Below are 11,035 nucleotides of genomic sequence, written 5' to 3'. Positions count from 1 at the left end.
TTTTTTTAAGATAAGGTTTCGTGAGTCACAGGTTGGCTCTGAACTTACTTATGTAACCAAGCATGACATTGAACTTCAACTTCGTCGTCCTCCTCCTCCTCCTCCTCCTCCTCCTCCTCTTCCTTCTCCTCCTCTTCCTCCTTCTCTGCCTCCTCTTCCTCTTCTTCCTCTTCCTCCTCTCTTCTTCCTTTCCTTCCTTCTTTTTTTTGAGATTTATTTTTATGTGTATGAGTATACATCTGTGCACCACATGTGCACAGTGCCTGAGAAGGCCAGAAGAGAAGGTCAGATCTCCTGGAGTTGGAGTTACAGATACTTGTGAGCTGCCTGCCGCATGGGTGCTAGGAATCAAACCTAGGTCCTCTGCAAGAGCAGCCAGTGTTCTGAGCCATCTCTCCAGCCCTGACCTTGAACATCTGAATCCTCCTGCCTCTGATTCCTGAGTTCTAGGAATCACTATTCTTCCCATCCTCTCATCCACATCCCTAAGTTGGCACCTTAGTGATGTTTATCTAGAAGGCCCATCAGTATTAAAATGAAAGGTATGTAGCACAGGCTACACTCTGAGATGAAAGCACTATAATTGTTCCAGGCTCAGTAGCCCTGATCTGAAGAACCGGGGATCGGATGTGTTTGCTTCACATTTCGGGAGATTTGTATACACATAATGAGTTATCGTGAAGGCAGGGCCTAAGTCCAAGTGCGTAGCTCATCTATGTCTCCTTTATACACGTGTCTACATAGTCCATCTACATCTCCTACATGTCTGGCCTCATAGCCTAAAGGAGATTTCTTACAAACTTCACCATTTGAAACAAAGTTTCCAGGTAGGGAACTCTCCACTATTGGTGGCTCCTTATCTAGCTACTCTGAAAGCTTTGGATTTTAGAGGATATAGGATTTCAGATTTTCTGATACAGGGTGTTTGGCCCTTATTTGTAATTTTTAAATTACGTATTTAATGCTTGTAGCAGGCAGTAGGTGCACATGCCATGGCACACATGTGGAAGTCAAAGGACAACTCGAGGGAGTTGGTTCTCCCTTTCCTTCATGTTCTTTCTTCCTTCTTTCCATCTATTGAACCTAGGTTGTCAGGCTTGGTGGCGGACAATTTTATTGGCCAACTTGCTGGCCTTGGTTCGGTTGTAATTACTGCTCCTAAGATCCTGACCGCTTTATCAATATCTAGTCGCTACTCAGCATTTGGCTTCAGGGAAGGTACCTTCCCTCTCTAAGCCTCCATCTCTTCTTCCTGGTGGGGAGCCATGTACATGGTGCCTTCCACAAAGACAGGCTGTGGGGTGCAAGTAAGGTAAGGTATAAAGTACATAGCTTAGAGTTTAATAAATTACTCTTGACCCTTGGGACACAAGCAGTACCTGTGCCTGGGGTCAGCTAAGGCCCCAAACCTAATGAACCCCAGGTGGTCACTGGGGTCTGGATTGGGACCCATTTTTCTTTTATGGACAGTCTTGGTCTGTGCAGCACTGGGTGTCACAGGCAGAAAGCCTCTTCACACCTGGTCCTTTATAGAGAAGAAAGAGACAGCCTCTGTCTGTGAAGTGCCTGGTGGAACTAGGCCAGGAGATGCCACAGCAGGTGAGGAAACATGTGGTTCAGTGAGATCCTCAGGAGCAGGTGTGTGACGGAGGATGGAGCCCAGCCTGCCCCAGGAGGGTTCTGGAGAAGGCCGGTTGTGAGGATGTGGCATGTGCCCATGGAAATGGTGGCGTTTCTCATGGAATGTCTGCTGAGGGCTAGGCACCGTGCCAGGCCAGTTCATTCACCAGCAGACTCCTCACTGAGCACCTACTACATGCCAGGCAGCATGCAGGGTGCCAGGGATTCCAGGGTGAACAAAAACAGTATCCCTGCTCTGTCAGAGCCTGTTGGAAGTTGGCCAGATGGTAAAGCTGCTTCTCTCCCTTGGTTACCGCAGTGGCTTACTTGGTGTTTGCAAGCAGTATTTGAGCTCAGGCAGACCTGAGTTCTAATCTAAGCCCTCTCTAATTTGCTGTGCCCTCCTGGTCCCATCTATGTTGCTCAGGGTAGGAGGTGCTATGGGGACCAAAGGAGATGATAACTTGGAAAGAATACAGAGCGGGTGGAAGTGAGCAGCAGCACTGAATTCACCAACCTTAGCCCTGCCAGGGTAGAACTAGTCCAGGTCTATTAGGTTCTGCAGCACAGGTGTTAAGTGTCCTGCCTCTGGACTTCATGCCTGTGTTAGATGCTGGGTCTTAGACAAGTGGCTCCCCTTCTCTGATACCCTCTCTGTTAGTCTCCAAATAGAGATCATCATAGCATCTGCCTCATAGTGTTGATGATTAAGATACTATCAGGATCTGTGCCATACAGGGTTTGGCATTCAACGAGAACTTGGCAAATCACCTGCTGACGCCGATGATTATGACACCTGCCATGGATGGGCAAGCACCATGAGCGGGGGTGCCTAATACAGAGTGCACACACAGAACAGCTTTGCTGAATGAGTGAGCTCCATTCCCGGGCTCACTGAGTCAAAATTAGCAAATGCTTAGGGGACCCGGAGGATCAGCCACTCCAAGTCACTTATGGTGAAGATTTTAAGCAAACAGACAAACAAGAAAAACCACTGAGGCCCAGAGAGATGCCTGGATTTGTCCAAGGTCACACAGCCTGGGTGGTTGAGATCAGTACCAAGGCTAGGTGCTGGAAGGTTGGAGGATGGCAAGGTTAAGAATAGGACACTCTTAGGCATGGTTAGGAAGTGTAGGGATGCTGCATTTAGATTCCAAATGGATACAGAAAGCTGTGAACCGGCCAGGCAGGAGGCAAGAGAAATGCGGTTTCTGAAATGGAAGAGAATGACTTTAGCAGATGTTCCAAGCCCAGAGGGAGGGGGCGTGCAAGAAGGTGATGGGGGAGGGCAGGGTCTGTGAAAGTCAGAGCTTCTTAATGCACAGAGAAAGGTTTTAATGGTGGAGAGAGGAAGGACCGGATTTGAGAGCTTCAGCTCAGGAAGTGGTGATGAGATTTGGCTATCACTTGGGTTCGGGGAGGGGACTGGACCCCAAGGTTGAGGCTCAGAGTGGGGAGGAGCAAGACTTCTATCCAAGAAACACAGAAGAGGAGGCTGGAATACAAAACTGGGCTATGGTTGAAAACATCTGGGTTCCCTGGGATGTCTGAACCCCAAGGCTCCAAAGTTATGCTTAGCCTGGTACCACCCTCCTGTAGCACCACACTGGTCCTCTGGACATACTTCCCTGGGCGTGACCTCCTATTGCTGATACTCTGTGAAGAGAAACCCCAAGGGAAGGGTTAAGCAGGACAGGAAAGGAGAAACAGGAAGGGCACACCAGCAAGGCTGAAGCTCCTGGGGTGAGCAGGCCAACTGGGGGCCTGAACTGCCATTCCTGGTGATGGCATCAGAGTGTGGAGACCACTGTCCTGGTGTCAGAGGTAGCTAGAAGGTTGAGGACTGATCTCAATGTGGCCAAGAGGAGGGTTCTTGGCAGACTCAGTTCCTGCAGCGGAGAGGACAGGACGGAAGGCATATGGGAGGAGGTGCGAGCACTGAGGAACACCGGAAGGTGGAGGCTGTGGATCTGAGCTGGGACTCAGCACACTCCCCCTTCCTGGGACCTTCGGCCAGGTGCCCAGGTAGCATGAGGAAGGAGCCATCTCCCCAGGCAATGGGGTGGAGACACAGCCAGGGTTGGGGAACAGGCCCAAGGTGAACTGGCTTGAGAAGAGAGGAATGCTCTTGTCCTATTAAACCAGATCTTCTGGAATCTACTGACCACAAATAGGGGAGAACCCCAAGGCAATGGGGTGAGAAGAACGGGGTTCTGGCTCTTTCTGCAGTAAACCCTTCATCTCTGAAGCAAACTGTACTCTTTTTTTTTTTAAGATTTATTTATCTATTATTTGTAGGTACACTATAGCTGTCTTCAGACACACCAGAAGAGGGCATCAGATCTCATTATGGATGGTTGTGAGCCACCATGTAGTTTCTGGGATTTGAACTCAGGACCTCCGGAAGAGCAGTCATTGCTCTTAGCCACTGAGCCATCTCTCCAGCCCACAAACTGTACTTTTAAGGGGTAGCTCCTAAGTTCTAACTCCCAAATCACACTGTACATGAGTTGGGGTCTGAGAGTAATCCAACTCAGGCTCTTGATCACCGATTGGTGCATTTACACTCTACAACTGAGCTACAACCCCATACCAGCTCACCACCAAGGGTTCCCTGGTAAGCTGGTTAAAATAGAGTCCACTCCCCATGGTCCTACCTACACCTGTACTTCTGAGTCAGAATCCCAAGGGTCTCCCAATGATGGCTCCTGGAATGTCCCTCAAGATGACTTCTCCACCCCAGGCACTGTCCCCACGGTGTAAGAGGGACAGTGATACAGTGCATCAGGGGCTTCAGCTTCTTCCCTCCTCTTCTATGTCTGGGGTGTGGAGCTGACACTGGTTCCCTGAGTAACTCTGCCAGGAGGACAGCTAGTCCACAACAGAGTAGTACCTCTGTTAGAGGAAATGGATGGGATGGAATACTAAATGAGCCCCTGCTGTCATGACAACTGTGGATTATGGATTGTTGACTCTGCCTCTATTAGCTGCTGTACCCTCAACAGCATCATAACATCTAACCTTCCTTCAGTCTGTTGAAGAATCTTCTTCCCTTCTAGACTAAGGAAACAGGGTCTCAGTGGGACTAAACAACTTGTCCAGAAGCTAGGAAAAGGAAAGGCTGGGGTTTGTGTTGGTGCTTTTACCTCCTGAGCCTATGGGCTTCATCCCTGGACCAAAACTCCATCTGCAGGAACTGTACCCAGCAATCCACCCCATGAACCCTATGTGAATGCTCTTCATCGGTCCTCAGAACAGACCCAAGAGCTAGAAACACTCGTTTCCACTTTACAGAGGAGAGAGCACACTTAGAAATAACTTGTCTCAGTCAAATTAACAAACATGGCTAATTCACATGATGTCTGCCCACGTTAAAATCCAAGCATCTTAATACATGCCGCTCCATTTCATCACCACATTTTGCAGGGAAATAATCGGAGGCACAGGAAGATAGAATTTCCCAAGCATCTAGTCAGTTCCCGACAGACCCACGATCTGACTCTCAAATTCCAAGCGTGGTCTTCAGGCAACCTCATCAGCATCTCCCAAAGGCAGATTTCTCAGGCCCCCAACCCCCAGCCCCACCCCCACCCCCACCAGATGGCAAGCACTGGGAAGTTACTGGAATCTGACAGGGACTGGGATGCACTCTAAAGCTAAGAATCAGGCAGGTGAGGTGGCATTATCCCTGTGTGATGATTAGTATTGACTGCCATCTTGACAGGCTCTAGATTCACCTAGGAGGGCTAGCAAGGCGGCTCATTGGAAAAGTAGTTATCACCAAGCAGGGTGGCCTGAGTTCTATCCTGGAAACCTATATAATGAAAGGAGAGGACCCACTCCTGCAAGTTGTGTACACTCACGCACACGCGCACACACGGGGGGGGGCAGGGCTGGGATACCTTAAATAAATAAATTTTAAGACCAAGTGATATAACCGGGAATTGTGTTAATTCAAGCTACTCAAGAGGTTGAAGCACTGGAATGGCAAGTTCAAGATCCACCTAGGCTAAAGAGCAAGTTCAAAGCTAGCCTGGGCAATTTGGTGAGACTCTGTCTTAAAATATAGATGTAAAACGGTGCTGGGAGCTGGGCAGTGGTGGCGCACGCCTTTAATTCTAGCACTTGGGAGGCAGAGGTAGGCGGATTTCTGAGTTCAAGGCCAGCCTGATCTACAGAGTGAGTTCCAGGACAGCCTACAGAGAAACTCTGTCTCGAAAAACCAAAAAATAAAAAATAAAAAATGGTGCTGGGCTATATAGTTCAGCAGTAGAGTTCTTGCCTGGAATCGTTGTACTGGGTTCGGTCCCTTGTGGCCCTGGGCAATGTGACCCACTGACCTCAATTGTGCAGCTTTTTCTATAGGATTAGAAAAAGCGGAGTTTCAAGTTCAGGGCTCTGACTCAGTTGATAAGGTGCAATGTAGCACGTTTGAAACCCTGGGTTTGATCCCTAGAGCCACATTCAACTGTTTTTGTAGCACAAGTCTGACATCTCAGAAATCAAGAGGTGGTGGAGGCAGGAGATTAGAAGATCCACTTGGTTACATAGCTGGGATAGGGATGCGTGAGCCCTTTCCCACTTTTCCACCCTGCCACTATGCCTTCCTTACCCCTCCCCTAGGTCCTGGAGTGGAGTCCCCGACCCTGTCTCAAGCCACTCTCTTCTGTTTCCATCCCACACGCAGGATGACTTGTTCGCGGACCTGGCCAACCTGAGCCACCTCTTCCTCCACGGGAACCGCCTGCGGCTGCTCACGGAGCACGTGTTCCGAGGCTTGGGCAGCCTGGACCGGCTGCTGCTGCACGGGAACCGGCTGCAGGGCGTGCACCGCGCCGCCTTCCACGGCCTCAGCCGCCTCACCATCCTCTACCTGTTCAACAACAGCCTGGCCTCGCTGCCGGGAGAGGCGCTGGCCGACCTGCCGGCGCTCGAGTTCCTGCGGCTCAACGCCAACCCCTGGGCGTGCGACTGCCGCGCTCGGCCGCTCTGGGCTTGGTTCCAGCGCGCCCGGGTGTCCAGCTCCGACGTGACCTGCGCCACCCCGCCCGAGCGCCAGGGCCGGGACCTGCGCGCGCTGCGCGACTCCGATTTCCAAGCGTGCCCGCCGCCCACGCCCACGCGGCCGGGCAGCCGCGCCCGCGGCAACAGCTCTTCCAACCACCTGTACGGCGTGGCCGAGGCGGGCGCTCCCCCCGCAGACCCGTCCACGCTCTACCGAGACCTGCCCGCCGAGGACTCGCGGGGACGCCAGGGCGGGGACGCTCCCACCGAGGACGACTACTGGGGGGGCTACGGCGGCGAGGACCAGCGGGGCGAGCAGACGTGTCCCGGGGCCGCGTGCCAGGCGCCCGCAGACTCGCGTGGCCCCGCGCTCTCGGCCGGGCTGCGCACCCCTCTGCTCTGCCTCTTGCTCCTGGCGCCCCATCACCTCTGACTGCGGTGCTCCGACGGAAAAAGCCACGGCCTTCGCCCCGCTCCCCTTCTCTGCCCCCACGGAGCCTCAGCTCCACCCTCGCCCCTTGTTCGCGACCCGGCCTGGTACCTTTCCTAGGCCTCCTCGCTCTTTTTCTTCCCCAGGACCAGGCTGCCTCATTTGCCTTCTGGGCTGTTGTGACTTACGTATGGCAGCCCCTAAGACGGTGTATAAGGTGACTCGGCCCCATTCTTCCTGATTCTAGCCATTAACTCTTCTTCCCCCATCCCAAGGCTGGGACGTGGCACCCCAGGCAGTCGTTGCTCCTCTCTCCAGGGCCCCACAGTGGACTCGGAGGGGCTTTTTTGTCTGCAGAGCACCGTCCACCAGCAGAGCCTTTGAAAGCTCCCCCTGGGAGCCTCCCCTCCTCCCCCGGATCTTCGGAGGGATGTCTCAGCAAGGCCCAGGCTGCCCCTGGACCCTGCTTGTCCTGATCCCTTCAGCCTCCTGACACCGGAGGAATACTTTTCTCCTAAGTCTACCCAGGACACTTTTTAGGGTGCCTGGAGAGAGTTTCCTCTCCACCATGGCCCCTGTGTGGTGAAGATCAAAAGAAATTGTTTGGGGGAAAATTTATTAAAAAATTCTATTTTATCTCCTGTAAGATTTTTTTTTTGTTTTGTTTTGTTTCGTTTTTGTTTTTCCTCAAGACCTCAAAGGCAGCGAGCGGGGTAGTGGTGGCACTCATCCTTAATCTCAGCACTCAGGAGCCCGAGGCAGGCAGATCTCTGTGAGTTCAAGGCCAGCCTGGTCTACCCAAAGTCTTTACACAGAGAAAACCTGTCTGGAAAAAGAGAGCTCAAAAGCAGAAGTAGGGCTTAGACCTGAAAGAGAAGGAAGAGCCTTCTTAGGCCACCAGTATTTCCTGCCGCAAGGGTTTACCTGCTGCACTGACTTCCCCTGACCTGAGCCTCAAGGTCATTCTGACCTTCCCAAAGCTTCTATTTGTTCAGTTATCTGGGTGTTGGGGATGTGTGCTGGTGGTACCAATTTGCCCAAAGAGAAGCAGCTACCGCCAGCCCTGAAGTGTTTGGTGGCTGAGCAACAAGTGCAGGTTCCTGGTTAAAAGGTCTCCAAGAAAGAAAGGCAGCCCCCACCAGGGGGTGTTGGAACTTAGATAGCCATGGGCACAAGCAGCCTAAACATGGCTTTGAGCCTCTCTGGAAAAGGCATGCCTTCCTCAGGAAAACACAGTGATACCACAAAAGGCTGAAAGAGCAGAACCTAAGACTGGATTTCAGCTTGTGTTTGCCTTCCTTGTTGAATACCCCCATATGAAGTTTTTCCCCCCGCATACACAGCTATTCTCAATACCCTGACAGCCATCTGGTCTTTCTCTCTTTGCTCCAGTGAGATAGAAGCCTTCATAGGTGCATCGAGTGGAGGAGGCAGTCCTCTGAGCAGATTACGAGAGATTAAGATAATCAAGGGACGAGGATTTCAAGGTAGGGGTGCCTTACACTGCCTTGTGGCCAGGAGCTCCCTCTCCTGGGCAAGGAAAGAGGCTGGGGGCAGGGCTAGCATGAAGCTTAGCCTTGAGAGTCATCAGATGGAAATGATCTAGGATCCAGAGTTAAGGATGTAAGCTGAGAGGTGGGAATGGTGGAACAGGAGGGACCTGCTAGGTGCTAGGGTTTCAGACTGAGCTACTTCTGGGATCCTATAAGGCTGACCAGCGATGTGCAAGGATGCTCAGAGGAGGGGGTGAGTAGACACAGGGAGGATTGGTATCCAAAGCCTGGAGCAGATGGACTTTAGAGGCCAATGTGACATGGATGAGAGACCAGTGAGAACAGAGGTCAAACCTGGAGAGCTCTGGGCTGAGGGTCTTATAAGGGTCTGTGTTAGGCTGGCTTTGAGGAAGCTCAAGAGTGGGAGTTGGGGGAGGAAAGGGGTGGAGGTAAGGTTGAGGGGGGAGGGGAGGGGAGATGTGATCTAGGAAAGGGCTGTGTTGGAGGAGGGGCTTCTGGGCCAGGGCAGGGGAGGGGAGTCTGCTGGTAAATCAGAGGCAGGCTGTCCAGGTCACAGAATTATCGTTGTGAAATATTCATGGACCTTCGGTCCAGATGCTATTTCAGAACACTGAAAGCAGGAGGAGTGTGTGAGGGCCTCAGGAAGAAGCCTGGAGCAATACTGCTCCCCACTGGCCCCCACCGCAGCCGTCGCTAGCCCAGACAGACCAAGGGACGCCCATCACGTGCACACCCACACTCTCTAGTTCTCCCTGGCACACGTGCACGCGCGCGCGGGCGCGCGGGCGCGCACACACACACAAAATGGAGCTTTGCGGCAAATGTAAGCACACCAGCCACCCACAGGTCCCACAAACAGGCAGATGCACCTCAGATATGTGGATGTGTACCCACACCCTCTCACTCATCCAGGACCCCACCCTCAGCAATCTCACAAGCTCAGATCCCCAGCTATGCCAAACAATCCAGATTGACAGCTGTGAGCCATACCCCAAGATAGAAGAGATGGGCAAGATTGTGTATCCCAACCCCCACTAGTGTCCCTGATAAGGAAACTGAGGCCAGAGGATCCAGGAATGGACTCCTCCAGGACTCCCCTAACTCCTGAAAGAAGCAAAATCCATTCACCTCCCACATTCTGAGAGTGTGTCCCCATTCTGCATGGTTTTTTTTTTCAGACACCCAGTGTGGTTGGCGTTAGCTCCTCCCTTCTCTAATCTCCTGCATCTACTCATTTCCCAGGCCCCTCTCCTGGCCCCTGTCCACGCTCTCCTTCCTAGCCCCTTCCACCTCCCTGCCGAAGCTCCTCATTACCTCATGCTTAGAATATAAATGAAAAGGGAAGTAATCTCTACTCAGCTTTTTCTGCACTCAGTCTTCCTCCCTCCAACCCAGCCTGCCCACAGTGACCAGACTCATCTGGCCAGACTATGCACTGTGTCACTATGTCACTCTGGAACCTATCATGGCTCCCCCATAGCCTTCAGATACAAGTTAAACACCACATCCAGGGATCAGAGGGGTTTCGCTGTCAAGAAGCAGCTGTGATTCTAACCTCCCTGCCTTGATGGCCAGCAGCCAGCCTTCTCTAAAGCTTGAATGTTTCTGGCCACCTGGCTTGGTATGCTAGAAACCCAGACTTCTACTTTGAATGCTCCCTAAAGTTCCGTCATCTCCCCCAAAACTAGGAAACTCCTCTCTGCTCTCCTTAGAACACACTCCAGAGCTCTTCCTCAAAGCCAGGACTGCACTTTCCTGCCCATAGGCAGGGCTCTCTCTATATTGCCTTTCAAACTACCGCGATGAAGTAGCCCAGAGGATGGTTGCCCCCTACTGGCCATCACGAGAAGCACAGACAGGCTTTGTCACCACAAACTGCCGAGTGAGCATGCAATCTCCCAGGGAGAGGAATAGAAGGACGCCAGATGACAAGCTTTATAAGCCCTTAAGCTTCTCAGGTTCTTACACCCAGACTGGGGGTGAGGGTGTTTTCAGCCCGGTTTTCTGAGCAGCTGGCTCCCCACTTTAGATCTCTAATCTGTTAGAGAGCTCTTTTATAAAACATGAAAAAACGGGGCTTCCAGGACCCTTTAGAAGGGAAAGTTGGCCAACAACTTCCGAGGCCACAAAAGCAGAGCCAGACCAGGTGGCAGGCACAAGGTCCAGCTGGGGTCAGGTTTCTCTATGAATTTTTAATGCTTCCAGCCAAACCTGTCAGATGTCCTGAAACCTGAGTATCCATCTCCTTCCTTCTGTACCAGATGCCCTTGTCTATCCCACTGTTCCTGGGGAGTGGGCCAGAGAGGGGACTCTGGGACCGCTGTGCACAAGGGAAGTGGTTTGGGGTAGTAAAGGATTCTCCTACTTCCTAGCTATGTGGCCTTGGCACATTACTTCTCCTGATATCCCTTTTTGTTGGTATTGTTGGTTTGGACATCTGGGCAGGGGAGGTCTCTGATATAACTGA

At 52.1% G+C, this 11,035-nt stretch overlaps 1 protein-coding gene across 1 annotated transcript in view; it reads left to right on the top strand.

The window, feature by feature from the left end:
• Positions 1-7,700, top strand: part of Rtn4rl2 (reticulon 4 receptor like 2) — a 16,618-nt gene extending 8,918 nt beyond the window's left edge. The window contains exon 3 of the mRNA XM_031370862.1: positions 6,308-7,700. Coding sequence (XP_031226722.1) covers positions 6,308-7,057 — 750 coding nt within the window. The 3' untranslated portion in view covers positions 7,058-7,700. The remainder of the gene's footprint in view (positions 1-6,307) is intronic.
• Positions 7,701-11,035: the final 3,335 nt, after the last annotated feature.

This window comes from Mastomys coucha, unplaced genomic scaffold (assembly GCF_008632895.1).
Source record: "Mastomys coucha isolate ucsf_1 unplaced genomic scaffold, UCSF_Mcou_1 pScaffold15, whole genome shotgun sequence".
NCBI lineage: Eukaryota > Metazoa > Chordata > Mammalia > Rodentia > Muridae > Mastomys > Mastomys coucha.
This window is presented reverse-complemented; position numbering and strand designations above follow the sequence as displayed.